Genomic DNA, 21019 nt, shown 5'->3' with positions numbered 1-21019 from the left:
CTATCCCATCAAAAGCCAAGGAATGCTCATGATTAGCCTCATTTTAATGTCGTCTAATAAAGAGCATATTAAATACGTTTATAAAAATAAGATGTTACAGTTTTAAAAGAAATGCACTAACTTTTTTGGCAAGTGTTAAAATCGATCCTTGATTTGGGATATTTGTGGTTTTATTCTAAAATCTTAATCATTCTGAATTGAGTGAAAGAAGTTGTCCACAAAGTTTTAAAAATATTTATATTATAACAGAGCCAGTGAAAGACTATCAGACTAAAATCAGTAAAAAGAAAAATCAGTAAAAAGCAGACATAAAAATGAAAAAAAATTAAGTTCAAAATAATTTCATTTCCATAAATTAGGACTTTTTATGAATGATCTTCCAGTCTACATACTCTACTATTAAGAATAAAGTGTAAATTCTTAAGTTCAAGAATGCATTATAAGTTATGTCACAGTACACATATTTGTTGTTTACTTAGGGAGCAAAATCTACATTTTCATTGTGACAGGAACTGATCATAGAAGTCTTTTTGTTAATGTAACAGGGCCATTTCAAATTTTACATTTAAAAATTAAATAAAATTATAGATACTATTCTTACAAATATTGTAACATAAAATGATAGTGATTTATGGAAAAAATCAAACCCTGCAATCTACAGCAAATATTTATATCAGAAAGTATAAATGAATTCAGAATAAATGGTGTATTGTTAAAAAGTGAAGTATCCAGCAAAAGTTGATGCACAGGGTACTGTCAACAAAATATAAAGAGCATTTCTAGAATAAACTACATCACAGAAGATATTACTAGAAATATTTGAGGTATTATAGAAATATATACTATTTAGACAAAGTATGGTGATATTCCTTGGTGACATATATTTGAGAGGAAAAGTAGTGAAATGAAATATTCACAAAGCAAAATATGAAAATAAACAATAACCTACCTTGCTACAGTGATCACCTTCAGTAGACTCTTCTTCCACTTCTACGGCTGGTAGAGGACACGGTGGAAGGCTGGGACTGAAGGCCATGAGATCTGCCTTGGGCGGTCCTTCCCCAGAGCAAACCCTCTGCCGCCTCTGCTGCGAGTAAGACAAGCTGCCCACCGCGCTGGAGCACACCAGCCTGGGCTTCCCGGGCCCGCACGCGCCCTCGCTGGGAGGCGCCGAGCACCGCAGCGCCGTGTACAGCAGCAGCGTGAGCACAAACAGGCTGGACACCGCGCAGATGGCGACGATCAGGTACACGTTCACATCCACCAGAGCCGCTTCCGCTCCAGCGGCGCCCGTCGACGCCCGCGAAGAGGCCTTGGGCTCCTGGCCGCTGTCCTCCAGCGACAGCAGCACGGTGGCCGTGGCCGTCAGCGCCGGCTCGCCGTGGTCCTTCACCAGCACCAGCAGGCGCTGGCGTGGCGCGTCCGCCTCGTCCAGGGCGCGCGTCGTGCTGATCTCGCCCGTGTACAGCCCCACGCGGAACGGGCTGCGCGCGGCCCCCGCCGCCGCCTGCAGCTCGTACGACAGCCACGCGTTGTAGCCCGAGTCCGCGTCCACCGCACGCACCTTCGCCACCACGTGGCCCGCGCCCACCGACCGCGCCACCAGCTGGCTCACCGCGCCGGCCACGCCCCCAGGCCCGGGTGGCAGCAGCGCGGGCGCGTTGTCGTTCTCGTCCAGCACGAACACCTGCAGCGTCACGTTGCTGCCCAGAGGCGGCACGCCCGCGTCGCGCGCGCTCACCTGGAACTGCAGCAGCTCCAGCTCCTCGTGGTCCAGCGGCTGCAGCGCGTACACCTTGCCGCTCTCCGCGTGCACAGACACGTAGCTCGACAGCGCTCGCTCGCCCACCCGCCGCTCCACCAGCGAGTACGAAACCAGCGCGTTCTCCTGCGCGTCCGCGTCCCGCGCCGACACGGTGAAGATGTGGCAGCCGGGCGGGTTGTTCTCCTTCACGAACACCGTGTACTCGGGCTGCGCGAACGTGGGCGCGTTGTCGTTCACGTCTGACACGTCCACGGACACGCTGGCCGTGGCCGACAGCGAAGGCGAGCCCCCGTCCCTCGCGGTCACCACCAGCTCATAGTTAGCCACACTTTCGCGGTCCAAGGCGCTCTCCAGTACCAGGGAATAGTAATTCTTGAAGGTGGATACCAGTTTGAATGGGATATGGGGTGTTAGTGAGCAAATCACCTGCCCGTTGGCGCCAGAGTCATGATCGGACACGCTAATCAAGGCTATGACGGTGCCCACTTGAGCATCCTCTCGCACCGGAAGAGCCAAAGAAGTGACTACCACCTCAGGTGAATTATCATTTTCATCCAGTATTTCCAATAGGACGCTGCAGTGACCAACCATTGGTGGAGTTCCTTTATCTGTAACATCTACATGGATTTCATAAGTGTTACTATCCTCAAAGTCAATAGCATCATTTACTCTTATTTCTCCAGTCCTTTCATTCATTAGAAATTTCCTTCTTATGTTGGGTGGGACCAAAGAGCTAAATGAATATATTATTTCCTTGTTTATTCCTTCATCCGCATCAGAAGCATTTAGCCATATTACCAACGTTTGGTTGGCTGAATTTTCATACATCTTAACTTCATAAATGGATCTGTCAAATATAGGTGCGTTATCATTGGCATCTAATACCGAGATCTGCAGAGTAACAGACCCCTTGAGTTCAGGTTTGCCTCCATCAGTTGCAGTTAATAACAACTGAAGCTGAGGATTTTCTTCACGATCCAGCAGTTTTTGTAGAACAAGCACCGGGAATTTGCCTTTGTCCTTTTTGTTTATAATATCGAGCGTGAAAAACTCATTGGGACTGAGTCTGTAAGTAAGCATTGCGTTCTCTCCAACATCCGCATCAGATGCGCCTTCTAGAGGAAAGCGAGAGTCAAGCAGTCGAGATTCGGGAATTGAGAGCTTTTGTTCTGAGGCGGAGAAGACCGGCGGATTGTCGTTAATGTCCTTCACCTCCACCTCCACGTGGAACACCTGCAGCGGCCTGTCCACGATCACCTCCAGGTGGATGCTGCACTCCGCGCTCCGCCCGCACAGCTCCTCCCGGTCGATCCGAGAATTCACAAACAAAATGCCATTCTGCAGATTTATCTCCAGAAGATCCCCGCGCCCTTTGGACGCCACCCGGAAAAGGCGCGGCACCAGCTCCGCCAGCTCCAGCCCCAGGTCCTGCGCGATGCGGCCCACGAAGGTGCCGTGTTTGGCCTCCTCAGGGACAGAGTAGTGGACCTGGCCGCTGCCGGCCTCCCAGGCTGCGACGAGCAGAAATGAGAGAAGCAGACGCTGGGTTCTCGGTCCGCTGAGACTATAGAACAACATATCTTTCTCCTGTTTTAAAAATCAGTTGCTTGGCCGTCTAGAACACATCCACACGCTCTAAATTTTCCTATTCTATTCTTACATCCAGTTTTACCGAAACGGCTGAGATCTCCGAACGTAGCTGTTTCCTAGTCCTTGAGAAACAGGATTATGCCTTTGTTCTGAAAAGCCATTTTGTGGAAGACAGCGACATCCGGTGGCTTAACGTGTAAGTACAATTCCATGAGTTTAACAACTCATTCGTATCTTTTCATTCTATTTTTACATATTTGTATCTCTGTGGAATTTCAAAGCCTCACATTTTGTGTCTTTGGTATATAATAATAATCACTGGCGATCCCTAATGCAGGACTTTTCTTGAATGGAAAATCACAGACAAGTAATTTCTTCCCTAACCATGATTGTCATTCACTAAATTTGAAAACACCCTTAATATGTGTATAATTTTGAGTGTACTAGCATTTTTGTTGAATAACAGATTTAAGTCTCTTCAAGTTCTAACACTTAATTCACTTCTTTTTGTCATTATTTTGATATTATATAAGCCTCATTTAGACACTCAACTCAAGCATCAATTCTGTGGGGTATTTGCCATTTCCAAATTCTAGTTATCACTAGAATGTAGAGGGAAGATTACAGACATCAACATCAGAAATTTCTCCATTCCAATTCCTAGTCTCCAACTTACTAGTTGTGTAACTTGGGGGAAATAATTTAACCTCTCTGTCTCAGTGTCCACTTTCATAACATTCATAACATATTAATAATAATATGGTGGTTGAGTGAATTATGATTTAGTAAGTGCCTAGGATAGTACCTTAAGGAGAGTGAGTGCTTCACAAATGGCAGTTATCCTCAGGCCTCAATTTAGCCACATTGTTTTCATAATACTCAAAACCAGAATTGGCTTTTTGGGAAAAATTATGACCTACAGAACAGTATCACTCTCCAAAGTCTTTACATATTGCTACTGCACAGACTGAGTGATGTTTCTATCTTTAAGAACACAGAAAAGTGCTTCAGTTGAGAAATAAGTAATACAGGGGAAGTTTCAATTTTTATACACATCTTACATGGGCAAAAAGGACCTTAATTTTGATTCAAAATAGGATAATTCAAAAAGTTATGATTTCCACTTTCAGAGGTAACTAATTTCATCTTTGTTATATTTATGGTTTTCAAATACCCTAAATATACAGTTTTGACATTATCTAATAATTTTGTAAGTGTCAATAATGGTATTTATCACCTGCAGTAAAAATATTTTCTATCTCTCAAAATTCTTGGAATCAGATATTCAGTAACTGAAATTCTTTCTCCATTAATATATCTATGCTACTGAAAAAACTTGAAGTTTCAAAAAAAGAAAAACTTAATAGGATCTTTTGTCTTATCCAAATGTTAATTTCTTAGTTTAATAATGTTGTCATTAATAAAATATATTTTAAAGAAATCAATAATTTTGAACTCTTTTAGTTAAGAGCTGAAAAACTGAACATTTGTAAATAAGAAAATTCAAAAAAATTTTTTAAGGAAATTCACAAGAATGATGGTCACTCGATTCATCAACTTATATGTGCTACTAAATTCTGTTTTTATACTTCTCTACTCCTTTAGAATGATTCTCATGTCAAAGTCTATTCAAATTCTGATTTTAAGGATTACTTTTCTTATAAAGCATGAATTTAAATGTAATGAGTTAATCTGTCCATCCACAATAGCAATGTTTAGTGTAAGCTACTATCTGGAGTTTAAAAATGAGTTTATCATTGATTAATCATCTCAACACAAAGATGATAATATAAATTAAATTTCATTGCTGTTGAAGAGCATTTTTAAAACAAGATAATAACATAAATGTCCCAAGATAAATCTCCAATAGTGAATAAAAAGTAGTGGTAGTTAAGTTACATCCTGTCATATAATACGAACTTGCTTTCCCAAGCAACTCAATAGGGCTATTGTATCTAAAACTTCAGTTGACTATGATTCAACTGAAATGTTTGTTAAGATGGAAATTTGCCAATACTACCTATTTCAGAAATTCTTTGGTGGTGTCTGGGAACCACAATGTTCAATAAGGACTCTCGATGTTGCCAATGCAGTTAGCATTGTCAGGTCTGAGGACAGGGGGACCATAGACCCCAATTTGCCTGGAATATGCTCCATGTTTGCCTGTGGTCTTGTATAGTTTTGTATAGTGCCCCCCTTTTCTCTCAAAAGTGTCTGATATTGAGTCATAACTTAGTTAGCCATATCTAGAAACTACAACTTAAGGGACTGTCATAGGGAAGCTTCATTACTGGTTTCATGATTCTGGCTTGAATTGAGGAATGTTACCTACAGAAGCACAGAGGGGCAGTATTAGGCAAAATACTAAAGTGTCTTTCATGCTCTCATCTACTTCAAACTTCTCCATTGTTGTGAATCCTAACTTCCCTGGATCTCCATGTGCTAATGCTTCCTAATGACCCAAAAGATAAATTCATTACTAAGGTGTTCACTAATCTTCTGAATATTTGCATATGATGATAGCCCATATTCTGGGAGAGAATAAAGATTAACAGAAGGGATTAAATTACCGGTTATATCAATACAGCCATCAATGATAAAGAATAAAATTTATACTTCTAGAAGATACAGTAAGTATTTAATAAATAAAGCTAGCTCTAAGATATTAGAGAAGTGGTAGGAGGTTTTTTTTTCGGGGGTGGGTGACATTTCTAGCACCCTCCCCAATACATATAACATAATCAAATACCTGGGCCTGGGGTCAAGTGTCGCATGGAACCTGAAAAAGTGCAAGGACAGAGATATTTGAAGGTATAAGTCTAGATTTAAGGTGAGTTGTGCTGACAGACACAGGTTTTATTACAGGACTTCAGAGAATGCTCGTTTTAAAAGAAACTAAATGGAAAAAGTAGATTGCTTTGTAACATATACCAAACCTGTGTTCTTAGGAGAGAAAGGAAAAAAAAATACAAAAATGTTTAGTTTTAAGTGGCTTTTAGTTGCACACTCATGGTTGTGTTGTGGTTCTACTCTCAAGGCTACGCTGATTTTTCTCCACTGAGTTTTTAATTAAGGAATATCTTGTAAAATATCTAACACCGTGAAAAATAAAATACCTGAGTAGAAACGTATATCACATTACAAAAATGCAGCAGAAGTACAAATAAAGTTTTAAAATAGAAATTAGAAAACAAAAGCTTGGGCTAAAGATTGAGTGTGGAGAACCACCAATTTGAAACTCACAAACCACAATCCAGGAAATATAAGTTTAACATGTAGTGATTTTAAAGGTGCACAACGTCATCTCCAGATTTCTGTCTTTTCGAACATTAAAAGAAAAAGTAAATCCTCATGCAAACTGGTTAAGTTCCAGACTATGAATTTCAAGAGAAATCAAAGTGCGTAATGTAAGTATATCTTTAATGCCTGAGCATCATATCACTAACAGAAAACTTCAATAAAAGGAGAAAGCCTTCTTGAAGAGAGAAGTACCTGTCAAGAAGTATGTTCTGTAACACCAGATAAAACACAAATTTCAAGAAATTTTCGAAGTGCAGGCAGGATGCTCAATCAATATTTTCTCATGATTTACATCGTCAGAGAATGTATACTAAAATCTTTTACACAACTGGTAATAAGTTATTTTTGAAAGACTTATTGTCAAAATTAGATTTGTATAGTAAAGCAACTGTTTTCTAGCATAGTGGAAGGAACTGATTGAAGTTACAGACATGGACTAGTGCTGATGACCATGTCTACAAACAGTCTAGAAAACAAGTTAACGATGTAGCGTTTATTGAATTTATCTGCTATGGGGTTGCTTAAAAACAATAAAATTAGATTAAAATACCTTGCATAACTTAGAAATTAAAAAAAAGGATAGAGTAGTGTTAAGGTTTACTTAATATGTAACAACTGAATTGGCTTTCACCTAATACTTTTCAGGTGCAGTGGCAGAAATGGATCAAGAATTCAATATGACTCCGATCACAGGTTTTAAATAAAATGGATTCAGCACCCAGTAAATATCTGTTCAGTGTACGGTTGGAAGTCAAAACAAGTATGTCACTTATAAAACTGGTGTATTCAATTTCTGGAAATTAAACTTCCTGGCAGTACTAGAATAAATGGACTTTAAAAACTATTTTAACGTACTGTATAGGTAATTAAAAGATTTTGCAAGACTAAATGACTAGATACTTAAATAACTGAAATATTAGAGCCACCTACCTTCCCAGGGGAGTCCAAAGAAGCTTGTGGCTCTCTGGTTGCGTCAACAGATCCAGGACATGGAGAAACACTGGGGCTGAAGGCCATGAGATCTGCCTTGGGCGGTCCCTCCCCAGAGCACACTCTCTGTCGCCTCTGCTGCGAGTAAGACCAGCTCCCCACCGCGCTGGAGCACACCAGCCTGGGCTTCCCGGGCCCGCACGCGCCCTCGCTGGGCGGCGCCGAGCACCGCAGCGCCGTGTACAGCAGCAGCGTGAGCACAAACAGGCTGGACACCGCGCAGATGGCGACGATCAGGTACACGTTCACATCCACTAACGCTGTCCCTGTGCCCGCGACACCCGCTGACGCCCGCGAAGAGGCCTTGGGCGCCTGGCCGCTGTCCTCCAGCGACAGCAGCACGGTGGCCGTGGCCGTCAGCGCCGGCTCGCCGTGGTCCTTCACCAGCACCAGCAGGCGCTGGCGTGGCGCGTCCGCCTCGTCCAGGGCGCGCGTCGTGCTGATCTCGCCCGTGTACAGCCCCACGCGGAACGGGCTGCGCGCGGCCCCCGCCGCCGCCTGCAGCTCGTACGACAGCCACGCGTTGTAGCCCGAGTCCGCGTCCACCGCGCGCACCTTCGCTACCACGTGGCCCACGCCCACCGACCGCGCCACCAGCTGGCTCACCGCGCCGGCCACGCCCCCAGGCCCGGGTGGCAGCAGCGCGGGCGCGTTGTCGTTCTCGTCCAGCACGAACACCTGCAGCGTCACGTTGCTGCCCAGAGGCGGCACGCCCGCGTCGCGCGCGCTCACCTGGAACTGCAGCAGCTCCAGCTCCTCGTGGTCCAGCGGCTGCAGCGCGTACACCTTGCCGCTCTCCGCGTGCACAGACACGTAGCTCGACAGCGCTCGCTCGCCCACCCGCCGCTCCACCAGCGAGTACGACACCAGCGCGTTCTCCTGCGCGTCTGCGTCCCGCGCCGACACGGTGAAGATGTGGCAGCCGGGCGGGTTGTTCTCCTTCACGAACACCGTGTACTCGGGCTGCGCGAACGTGGGCGCGTTGTCGTTCACGTCGGACACGTCCACGGACACGCTGGCCGTGGCCGACAGTGGAGGCGAGCCCCCGTCCCTCGCGGTCACCACCAGCTCATAGTTGGCCACGCTCTCGCGGTCCAAGGCGCTGTCTAGCACCAGCGAATAGTAATTCTTGAAGGTAGATACCAACTTGAAGGGGACTTGAGGCGTCAGGGAACAAGTCACCTGTCCATTTGCACCTTCGTCTCGGTCAAGCACGCTGATTAGGGCGATGATTGTCCCTAGCTGTGCATCCTCGTTGACGGGGAGCCAGAGCGTTTTGATAGTCAACTCTGGAGCATTGTCGTTAGCGTCCACGACTTCCACGAGAACTGTACAGTGACCAGCCAGTGGTGGGAGTCCTTTATCGATTGCCTCTACTCGAATTTTGTAGGCTTTACTTTCTTCAAAATCGATATTTCCTATTGCTGTAATTTCCCCACTTACGGGGTCTATGTAGAACTTAACTTTTATATCTGGAGAAACGTCACTAGACAATGAGTAAACAATATCCCCATTCAAGCCTTCGTCTAAATCTGAGGCGTTAAGTTTAATTACCAACGTTCCATTGGGAATATTTTCAGGTAATTTCACCCCATAGAGTGTTCTATCAAAAGCTGGAGCATTGTCGTTGGCGTCCAGCACTTTGACAAGTAACTGAACGGTTCCAGTCAGCTCAGGTTTGCCTCTGTCAGTAGCCAGGAGCACTAAATGAAGTTCCGGGGATTCTTCCCTGTCTAAAGGTTTGCGTAGTACAAGCCCGAGAGGTTTTACCTGTTGGTCGGTGGTTGGTACGTCCAGCGAGAAATACTCATTGGGGCTCAGCGTGTAAGTCAGCTGAGCGTTCTCACCGATATCTGCATCGGAGGCGCCCTCTAGTGGAAACCGAGAGTTAAGCGGCCTGGATTCGGCGATAAACAGATTCTTTTGTGTCCCGGGAAATACAGGCGGATTGTCGTTAATGTCCTTCACCTCCACCTCCACGTGGAACACCTGCAGCGGCCTGTCCACGATCACCTCCAGGTGGATGCTGCACTCCGCGCTCCGCCCGCACAGCTCCTCCCGGTCGATCCGAGAATTCACAAACAAAATGCCATTCTGCAGATTTACCTCTAGAAGGTCCCCGTGGCCTTTGGAATCCAGATGAAACAAGCGGGGCACCAGCTCCTGCAGCTCCAGCCTTAGGTCCTGGGCGATGTGGCCCACGAAGGTGCCATGTTTGGCTTCCTCAGGGACTGAGTAGCGGACCTGGCCGCTCCCTGTCTCCCAAGCTGCGAGAATGATAAACAGTAGTAGCAGATCCCGGTCCCCTTGGTCGCCCTGATTTGAGTACAGCATTTCAAATATTCGAGCTTTTTTCTGGTTAGCAAAAAATATTTCAAAACTAAGGGAAATCTTCTAATCCCTTCAGTTCCATCCTGCTGTGTTCGTCATTGTTCTGCATTAGGAAACTATGAAAGACTGGAGTGTCTTTCTAAAGCCAAAAATATGGCTGTCGTCTTGAATCAGAGAATTTCTAGGCCGAGAGTGACATCAGGTGGCTCAAAAAGTAAGTACATATTCCACGAATAAACATTCCACTATTATCCTGCAAAGTTTTATTTCATTTTGTGAATTTTTTTCTTAATCATTGATGAAATTGAGAACAACATTTGTCTTGTTGGAGGCCTTCTACCAAACTAAGAGCCCTAAATGTTTAGTATAAACGAAAATTGTGGCTTTCTGTCACCTGAGAAGACTTTCCAAACAATTTTAAAATAATCACAGAAATGAAGTGATAATAAAAATGATCAGTTAAATAACCAGGAATTTTAAATTGGAAAATTCTTTTGTTCTGTAAGTCAGGATCTCCCACATCACTAGATTTAGTATCCTGTGTAGAAGAATTCAATGACTCACTAACCCTGGGGTCTCTGCAAGGACAGAAATCTACTGAAGAAAAAGGAGCTTGCTCATGTCTAGGGAAAAAAAAAGTATCTATAAAATTGAACAACAAATTTGGTATTTTCTTAAGTAATTTTATGAATTGAATATATTTAAAATATTTTAAGAAAAGTATGAATTTGATTTAATGTATTGTGTAAGGAGAAACTATTCTTTATTTTTCTCTTAATTAGAATTTATAATTTTTTCCAAAAATGTGTTGCATTCCTGTATCTATATAGTTCCATTTCCCAAACCTTAATATTTGTGAATATCTCTTTTTGCAACCCCTAATATAGTTTACATTATGTCTTTTCATAATACATTTTAATTTCATTATGGTTCATCCTTAATAATTAGGACATTTCTAATTTTAAAGTTATGCTTGGGATTCTTTGTTCTTAGTGTCTATTTAACAAGGAAAGCTCACTTGTGAATTCTACTCTAATCCCAACTGCAAGTAGATTAATTACATCTAGATTTTAGTGCTTCTCAAGAGTAAAGGCAAATTATCACAGTTTATGGTGCCATTGATGCGTCTGTATATCTATCTTTTCTATCACATTCTTACTGCTACTTGCCTAAGAAGCATTTTTAACTAATTGTTGCTATCCTTGATCATTGCAGTAGCTTCACAGATTGCCTTTCCATCCAATCTTCTGGAAACACTATGTTGACTTCTTTTGCTCAAAAACTTTTGACAGTTCCCAATTTACTTATGAAGAATCCAAATTCCTTAATCTACTACTCAAACTGACAGTCCAGAATCAAGAGGTATTTTCTGCCTTTATTTTATGTGACCCATATGTTTTAACCACAGTGTACTATTCCATGTTTCCAGTCACATTGAGGCTTTTTATGTCTTCAAGTTTGCTTAACTTTTCTCCTTCACAGAAGGGTTCATTATTCTCAATATTTTCTCATGAGAAACTTAACCCATTTAGAAACCATTGAAACACCATGGTCCCTTCAAGTGTTCCTTCAAAAAGGCAAAAAGAGAGTGATTTTTCTTTAAACCCCAGGCTTGCTTGTATGCCTTTTATAATGTCTTCTCTTTTGTTGTATGACTCATATATTTATTTCATCTCAAACTTTTAAAAATTGAAGTATAGTCAGTTTATAGTGTTGTATCAATTTCTGATTATGGCACAATGTTTCAGTCATACATATACATACATAAATTCCTTTTCTTATTCTTTTTCATTATAAGTTGCTACAAGATATTGAATATAGTTCGCTGTGCTATACAGTAGAAATTTTTCATCTATCTATTCCATATATAGTAATTAGTATCTGCAAATTTCGAACTCCCACTTTACCCTTTCCAACCCCCTGGTAACCATAAGTTTGTTTTCTATGTCTTGAGTCTGTTTCTGTATTTTATCTCTAACTTTTTAAAGTCAGACACTGGGTTTAGATAATTCATTTGTTCCTGGCATGCTGACATGGTCTTGGAAGCTCTAAGGGTCCTACTCATGTTTTACTAATGTTTAATAAAGACTGACAGCAATATATTTATAGTTAGTCCATACACTCTCTATACAAATGGTCTACTTCCATGGTTAGTAGGAATTAACTACTATTAACTTTTAAATCATCATCAAAACATATTGCGTACTTCTTTTTAAGGAAGTGAGAACACTATTAATAGAAAAGAACAAAGATTTCAAACACCTACTCAGACCTCTAAATGATCTGAACTCATAAGTATGGGGGAAAAAAGTCACTGTCATCACAAGATAATCTAGAATTTCCCTGAGGAAACTTTATCTAAATAGTGTTATAGATCTAAAAAACTTATCCATATCCATAGTGCTAATTGGACTTTCCAATATCTGTAAAAGCTGACTTTTAGATGAATTTTTTATTCTATCACAAAAAATTCAAAATATTGAGGTATTCTAGGTTTACTCAAAAATAACTTCACAAAAGATACTATATGCAATAGAATTCATATTGATCATGCATAAGACCTGAAACCAAGGAACTGAAATAATAAATGCTTTATCAAAGGCTATGTGAAGAAAAATTGGTAGAGGTGAGGTTTTAATATAAGAAGCTTCAGAGCCCACAGTATTTAATAACTGAGTTGTGGTACCTTTCAGTTTAAGAAATATTTAACAGCCAAATCATTATCATAGATAGAACAGTGAAAAGCATTAAAATACAAAATATAGATTTTGGCTCTCTTTTTGTGATAAGCCCACCCCCAAAATGAAATTCAAATATCAGTTAAAGAGTTGGAGGAATACGGAATTAAAATGATTGAAATGATGAGAGTTGTCAAATAAATGGTGATGGTAGAAAAAGTTTTTGTTTCTAAAGTGAGAAAATTTTAAAAAACAATTAAACATTTAGAAGGAGAATTGAGTAATTAAAGTTAAACTTGAGAATCAGGTAGACGACAGGATAGGAAATCTAAGAGTACCATCACTTTCACAAGGGAAAAACTCCACATCCAATTCAAACAGTACAATAAAGATAAGCATATATAACAATACACAGCCATTAAGGTTAAGGAATAAAATTAAAATTCTTTTTTATATAACAAGCTTTTAATAACCAAATAAAGTTTAGGCACCGAAGGCATTGTAATAAATGTAAAATGAGCCACAAGAGGATATTGCTTTCAGACTAGTTACAGCTGAGCAAAGGAAATAACATGTGATAATGAATTATTACACTGCTGGTCATAACTGACAAAGAGATTAAGAAGTATGTTCAAAGCAAACTATTAGAATTGAGAATCCCAGAAACCCTTCATTGAATTCCATTAAGTTCCACCATTCTCTCCAAAGAAAGATGCTCAAAATCTATGGTTATCTAATATCAAGGCAGATCAAACAGTTACAAGAAGCAAAAATTTTTTAAAAAGACAAGAGGAGCAAAAAAAAAAAAAATGAAAAGAAAAAGAAAAATTAAACAGCAAAATAATAAACTTTCTTAGACTTTGAAAGTTTTACTCTGCAATACTAAAAATGTTTATTTGAACTAGAGTCCTAATTGTCCTGCATATCTGTGTAACAAAGACTTCTAAATTAAACAATTTGGACGGCAAGAATGAAATTATTTTTGCTTTTTTGTTTTTTGTATTTGTGGGAGGTAATTAGCTTTATTTATTGATTTATTTATTTTAATGGAGGTACTGGGGATTGAACCCAGGACCTCCTGCATGCTAAGCATGCACTACCACTAAGCTATACCCTCCCCCAAGAATGAAATTAATATGTAGTTTTCCTAGTCAAAATATTTTTCAGAGTCATATATAAAATATTATTAAATGTGAAATATTTTCCCATAATATTCCAACTCATCTACAAAGGGCTGATAGTATTTTGCTCTATTAATCATTAAAGTTAAGCAGATTTTTAGCAGTCTAAAAGGATTTACTATATATATTTTTAGATCCTCAAAAAATGTTAAATTATTGACATAACTATAAAAGATTATCTGATAGTAAAGCATATATCTAGAAATAGTAAAGTGTTCTATTTGATACTGTATTTAAAGAAGTATTAAATATTTGTTTGCTCTTCATTTTATTTTTATCTGGTGTATAATAAATATGGGAAGAAAATGAGAATATTCAAATTTTGAAAAGAAATTATTATTCTGTACTTTACTACTAAACTGCTTAAGATACCAATAAACACTATACATATATAGTTTATATAATTATAGATATATCTGTTTATCTATATACCAAGCCCTAAGAGAAGAGAATAAAATGGTTGAAATCTGATCTTAAAGTGTGTAAAAGTAATCACTAGATAATATTTCAATATTTTCAAAGCATGGCTTATTAAGTAATGTTAAACATACATACAATGTATAATTATGAAAAATAAATGCTATTTGGAGGAATACATATAGACTGGGTATCGTTAGTATTCAGAAAATTAGGTATTTATTACAAAGGATTAAATCATGTTCAGTAAGAAGAAATTTATCCAAGAAAAATTTGAATTTGAGTAGAAACCCAATATGTGGAGAATGCTTAAGAATGTCTGCTGGCACTGAGAAACAGCGACTAAATTCGCCATATACACGTGTATCAAATGAACACGTTTTACACCGTTAACATATGCAGGTTATACACCAACTAGATCTCAAATAAAATTGGGGGAAAAAACGATTAATTTTAAACATTTTAAACCACGATAAGGTTTGAATATTAAACTGTGAAAATGTGTTATGTATTATTAAAAGAAAAATGAATGTAAAATACTTTTAAATTAATTATGAATTTTCCTCTTAAAGAATTTTTCATATCAATATAAATGGACTTACTTCGGGGCAATGATCCATATTTAAATCTTGCTGTTTGCCTACATCCTCAGAATCTGGAAACGGAGGAACACTGGGACTGAAGGCCATGAGGTCGGTCTTGGGCGGTCCTTCCCCAGAGCAAACCCTCTGCCGCCTCTGCTGCGAGTAAGACAAGCTGCCCACCGCGCTGGAGCACACCAGCCTGGGCTTCCCGGGCCCGCACGCGCCCTCGCTGGGAGGCGCCGAGCACCGCAGCGCCGTGTACAGCAGCAGCGTGAGCACAAACAGGCTGGACACCGCGCAGATGGCGACGATCAGGTACACGTTCACATCCACCAGAGCCGCTTCCGCTCCAGCGGCGCCCGTCGACGCCCGCGAAGAGGCCTTGGGCGCCTGGCCGCTGTCCTCCAGCGACAGCAGCACGGTGGCCGTGGCCGTCAGCGCCGGCTCGCCGTGGTCCTTCACCAGCACCAGCAGGCGCTGGCGTGGCGCGTCCGCCTCGTCCAGGGCGCGCGTCGTGCTGATCTCGCCCGTGTACAGCCCCACGCGGAACGGGCTGCGCGCGGCCCCCGCCGCCGCCTGCAGCTCGTACGACAGCCACGCGTTGTAGCCCGAGTCCGCGTCCACCGCGCGCACCTTCGCCACCACGTGGCCCGCGCCCACCGACCGCGCCACCAGCTGGCTCACCACGCCGGCCCCGCCCCCAGGCCCGGGTGGCAGCAGCGCGGGCGCGTTGTCGTTCTCGTCCAGCACGAACACCTGCAGCGTCACGTTGCTGCCCAGAGGCGGCACGCCCGCGTCGCGCGCGCTCACCTGGAACTGCAGCAGCTCCAGCTCCTCGTGGTCCAGCGGCTGCAGCGCGTACACCTTGCCGCTCTCCGCGTGCACAGACACGTAGCTCGACAGCGCTCGCTCGCCCACCCGCCGCTCCACCAGCGAGTACGACACCAGCGCGTTCTCCTGCGCGTCCGCGTCCCGCGCCGACACGGTGAAGATGTGGCAGCCGGGCGGGTTGTTCTCCTTCACGAACACCGTGTACTCGGGCTGCGCGAACGTGGGCGCGTTGTCGTTCACGTCGGACACGTCCACGGACACGCTGGCCGTGGCCGACAGTGAAGGCGAGCCCCCGTCCCTCGCGGTCACCACCAGCTTATAGTTAGCCACGCTCTCGCGGTCCAAAGAGCTGTCCAGCACCAGTGAATAATAATTCTTGAAGGTGGACACCAGCTTGAAGGGGACTTGAGGCGTCAGGAAACAGGTCACCTGTCCATTGGTTCCAGAATCTCGGTCAGACACGTTGATCAATGTGATGACTGTGCCTGGCTGAGCATCCTCTGATACAGGAAGCGACAGGGAAGTGACCGTCAACTCTGGAGCATTGTCGTTAGCGTCCACGACTTCCACGAGAACTGTACAGTGACCAGCCAGTGGTGGGAGTCCTTTATCGATTGCCTCTACTCGAATTTTGTAGGCTTTACTTTCTTCAAAATCGATATTTCCTATTGCTGTAATTTCCCCACTTACGGGGTCTATGTAGAACTTAACTTTTATATCTGGAGAAACGTCACTAGACAATGAGTAAACAATATCCCCATTCAAGCCTTCGTCTAAATCTGAGGCGTTAAGTTTAATTACCAACGTTCCATTGGGAATATTTTCAGGTAATTTCACCCCATAGAGTGTTCTATCAAAAGCTGGAGCATTGTCGTTGGCGTCCAGCACTTTGACAAGTAACTGAACGGTTCCAGTCAGCTCAGGTTTGCCTCTGTCAGTAGCCAGGAGCACTAAATGAAGTTCCGGGGATTCTTCCCTGTCTAAAGGTTTGCGTAGTACAAGCCCGAGAGGTTTTACCTGTTGGTCGGTGGTTGGTACGTCCAGCGAGAAATACTCATTGGGGCTCAGCGTGTAAGTCAGCTGAGCGTTCTCACCGATATCTGCATCGGAGGCGCCCTCTAGTGGAAACCGAGAGTTAAGCGGCCTGGATTCGGCGATAAACAGATTCTTTTGTGTCCCGGGAAATACAGGCGGATTGTCGTTAATGTCCTTCACCTCCACCTCCACGTGGAACACCTGCAGCGGCCTGTCCACGATCACCTCCAGGTGGATGCTGCACTCCGCGCTCCGCCCGCACAGCTCCTCCCGGTCGATCCGAGAATTCACAAACAAAATGCCATTCTGCAGATTTACCTCCAGAAGGTCCTTGCGTCCTTTGGACGCCACCCGGAACAGGCGCGGCATCAGCTCCGCCAGCTCCAGCCCCAGGTCTTGCGCGATGCGGCCCACGAAAGTGCCGTGTTTAGCCTCCTCAAGGATCGAATATTGGATCTGGCCGCTCCTGGTCTCCCAGGCTCCGAGAATTATAAAAAATAGCAGTAGAGGCCGGTTCCCCGGGTCGACTGGATTTGAGTACATTTCAGATTAATGGGGTTTTGTTCTAACCAGCGTCACGTAACAAAATTTGGACGAATCTTATCCCTTCTTTATTATCCTTTTGTGTTCGCCATTGTTCAACCTCCGGGTACTAAACAGAATGGAGACTCTTTCCAATGTGAAAACGGATGACCTAGTTCGGCCTTGAAGTTGAGAGAATTTCATGGTAAAGAGCGACATCATGTGGCCCAAATCGTAAGTACGAGGTACAAAAATCAAATTATATTAATAAGATGCAAAGTTTTATTTCAATCTCTGATTTTTTTCCTTCATTTTGGTTAAAGTGTAAGGCAAAATTTCTCACTCTTGCTAAAGGCACTCGTAGGAGATTTAACTTCTGAAATTACTGTGATGATAATTGTGGTTTCCTCGTGCCTTTAAAAAATATTTTTTCTACAAAGTTTTAAAATAAAGATAACAATCCAAGTGACAATCAAGTCATGTTAGCAACACTAAGTTTTAAAATCCTTTGTTCATAGTTCATGAAACTCCATTTTTTTTTTAGGTTTCTGTTAAGAAAAAACTCCTGATCTCTCTAGGGATCCAGGATCTCAAGTCTCTAATGGAAGAAAAACTTAGAAAGTTGGTTTCTTTTTAGGAAGCAAGGGATAAAAGTAACTAATTCATGTACTTTTCTTAAGAAAGAACAATAATAGAAGGTTAGGGAGATCTTTGAAGAGGAAGAATTTGTAGTAAGTGAATTCTGAGAGGAGGAAGTATTCTAAACTTTTCTATTATCAGAATTTATATATTTGTCTCAGGAGTTCATGGTTCTCCTATCTGTACTCTTTTCATCCTTTTTAAGCATCATGTTTTATGACTATCCACCTGTTTTTACAGTCTCCAGTATGATTTAGATTATTTATTTTATAATACATGTTTATTTCACTAGCTAAATGTTGGTACTCATCTGTCATACTCAAAGTAGTCCTTTAATCAAGCTTGGGGTATTTTATCCTTTCTAGTTCTAATTAACAGAGCACGTTTTCTTGAATGTTTCATTCCCATGTTCCCAACTGGAAACAAATAATTACATCTGTATTCTAATGCTTTCCAAGTTTAATATTTGCCTAAATAAATTTTAAATATTGCTGCTATCCTGAATTATTGCAATAGCTTGTTACTGTCATCTTGTCGCAACTCCATTTATCCTTCACAGGATAATCCTGGCAGCCATCTTCCTGAGAAACACCTTCTATTCCTATTGCTTCACACTTTTGATAGCTTTCAAATGACTTTAGAGGTGAATCAAGATTTCTCAGTCAAGTACTCAAATTACCCAAGAGATTTTTCTTTTAATACTTCTCCTGCTTTAGCTCATAGTACTTCCTATGGGAGCCATAGGACTATTGGACCAAAACAGACTATTTCCTGTGTCTAGGAACATTTGGGATTTTCTGTGTACTCATTTACTTAAGTTCCTTTGTTCCCAAGAATGCCTATTATATTCATATTCTCCCAGAGAGAACTTCTCCATTTTAAAACCACTAATAAAAAATCACAACTCTTGAAAGACTCCTTCTACGAGGGAAATAAGCAGCTATTTCTGTTCAGTCCAATCACAGTGATTTACATTTCTTGTGTCTCTTATAATATTCTGCCTTCTAAGATGGTCATATATATGTATGACAGATGTGGCAGGTTGTTTTTCTATGAACTTCTTGAAGTCAGGGGCTGGGGCTGGTTAATTCAGTGACTCTTATCACAGCGTCATGTTCTTAAACACCCTCCTAAAACATTTTAAAAATGTTCACTCAAGAGTGATGCCTATGGTTCTTCTCTGTTTCCTAAGAATACATATTATTTTAAAGGTTGTTAGATATCACTATCTACACAAATGACATTCTATTGCTTAGCATAACAATAGTCTACTTGACCCTTTTAAGTATATGTTTTAAAACTATTGTGTGCTTATTTTTAAAAAACCAGAAAACACTACCAATGGTTTCTACCATTTCAAGAATAGAAAATTAACACCCTGGGGAGCACAAACTCCAGTTCAGTCCTCTGATGGCCCTTGGCAACTTTTAAATGTGAGAAAATATGCCATTCCAATTTAAGTTAGTCTAACAGTTTCTGGGAAAATATGGACAAAACAAAAAGTTAAAATCACCTTCAGCAAAGCACTGAGGGCTCAGTAGCTTAAATGTGTTTTTTAATTCAAAAACCTTTTCTACTACCAAAGTCTTAATTCAATTTTTGACTTTGAAAGACTGAATTAAAACATTTTTTCAATGTAGTACATGGCATTCAAAATGTTAGTGACATCTTGGATTAATTGGGTAGTTAGGGCCTCCCTATGAAAAATAAAACAAAAGAAGCTCATATAAAATAAAATTAATAAGGAAGCCATAATGAAAACTTTATGACATTTTAGATTTTCCTATTCCTCTACAGAATATTAAAAGCCAAATTTTAAGCATTATTTAGCTAATAGTATTATAAGCCCTTATAAGTATCAACTTACTAGATACAACAATTACCTGTGATAGGTATTACTATTTACCAAACTTTACAGGTGGAAAATGAAAGATGAGAGGTTAAGTAATTATACATGCTGCACAGAACAAAATTGGTAGGGGGGTAAATTTAGGCAAGGAAGGATGGCTTCAAAAATTTACAACAATGAGCACTATTCTCTGCTTCCTCCATATAAATAAATAGTGAATAATTTAAATTATAATACAGACTGGAGTGAACTCTCTATATGGAGATAAATAATACATAAAACAGAGTGAATAGTGAATAGCTCTCCATGGAAAGGAACCTACCAAATAAAATTCAGACATGAATAAGGGATTTGCAGTGTCTGATGATACCGATTTTACTTCAAATTACTTGGCCAGAATCCACATTCCATTGAATTACTGTTTCTCTGCTATTTGGATCCCTGATAAAGCTTAATAACCATGGGGGTCACATGGTAATTAAAAGAGTATTAAATTTCATCATTCACTCTTTCATCCCAATATGAAGAATTCAGTCCAATAATGAATGTTTTGTGCTTTATCTCTAAATGGTTTAAAAGACCGATGGTAAAAGAATACTGCAGACTCTCGGACTCTGGAATCACCAGGCCCAAAAAGGAATCTAGAAATTAACATGATGTACAGGCTACTCACACAATTGGCTAACCTGAAACTACGGGCTAAACAGAAACCATCAGCTGGAAAGAGACAAAGAGAGAAAGAGAGAAAGGAAGGAAGGAAGGAGAAGAAAAAAGTAAAGAGAAAGAAAGAAGCTGAAAAGGTAAAAGTATAAAGTAATAAAATGACCTTAAATGTCAATGCATTACTAAAAATGACTAAATGTGAAATAAGTTCAAATGCAAAAAAAAAAGAAAATTCTACAGATTAATAATGAAAATAATACAACCAATACAAAATTTTAAATGCAGTACAAATCCAAGGAAGTTTTGAGTTTCAAGACAAAAATCTTGAGATGTTAAATGATGTTAATAATGCCTGATTCTACTTTAAGTTAAGATCAATAAACCAGAGATTATAATAATTAACAAAAAAGAAAAGATGTGTATAATATAAAATTATTCAAATTTTTAAAATAGGAAATATTAGGAAAACAATTATAGCATTTCATAATAACTATCAACTGGTAATTATGAAAAATCAGACTTACTTTGGAACAATGATCATTTAAATCCTGAGGCTCGCTCATATCCGCCACTACTGGACAGGGTGGAAGGCTGGGACTGAAGGCCATGAGATCTGCCTTGGGTGGTCCCTCCCCAGAGCACAC

General features: G+C 41.0%; 2 protein-coding genes across 7 annotated transcripts in view; both read right to left on the bottom strand.

Moving 5' to 3' along the window:
- LOC105098088 (protocadherin alpha-C2) overlaps positions 1 to 21019 on the bottom strand; it is a 169251-nt gene that overhangs the window by 125494 nt on the left and 22738 nt on the right. For 2 of the 6 annotated variants that reach the window (XM_031449173.2, XM_064484379.1), the window contains exon 1: positions 950 to 4490. The exons of 1 other annotated variant lie outside the window; for it this stretch is intronic. In XM_031449173.2, coding sequence (XP_031305033.1) covers positions 950 to 3343 — 2394 coding nt within the window. In that variant the 5' untranslated portion in view covers positions 3344 to 4490. Of the gene's footprint in view, positions 1 to 949; positions 4491 to 7585; positions 10230 to 14854; positions 17584 to 21019 lie in introns of those variants that run through there. 3 more of the 6 variants (XM_064484378.1, XM_064484376.1, XM_064484374.1) reach the window with 3 other exon arrangements.
- Positions 1 to 21019, bottom strand: part of LOC116152301 (protocadherin alpha-6-like) — a 119784-nt gene that overhangs the window by 96270 nt on the left and 2495 nt on the right. The window contains 1 exon segment of the mRNA XM_064484380.1: positions 20900 to 21018. Within this exon segment, the coding sequence (XP_064340450.1) occupies positions 20947 to 21018 (72 nt within the window). The 3' untranslated portion in view covers positions 20900 to 20946.

The sequence above is a fragment of the Camelus dromedarius genome, chromosome 3, assembly GCF_036321535.1.
Source record: "Camelus dromedarius isolate mCamDro1 chromosome 3, mCamDro1.pat, whole genome shotgun sequence".
Classification (NCBI taxonomy): domain Eukaryota; kingdom Metazoa; phylum Chordata; class Mammalia; order Artiodactyla; family Camelidae; genus Camelus; species Camelus dromedarius.
Note: the sequence above shows the minus strand (reverse complement) of the source record. Positions and strands in the feature narration are given on the sequence as shown.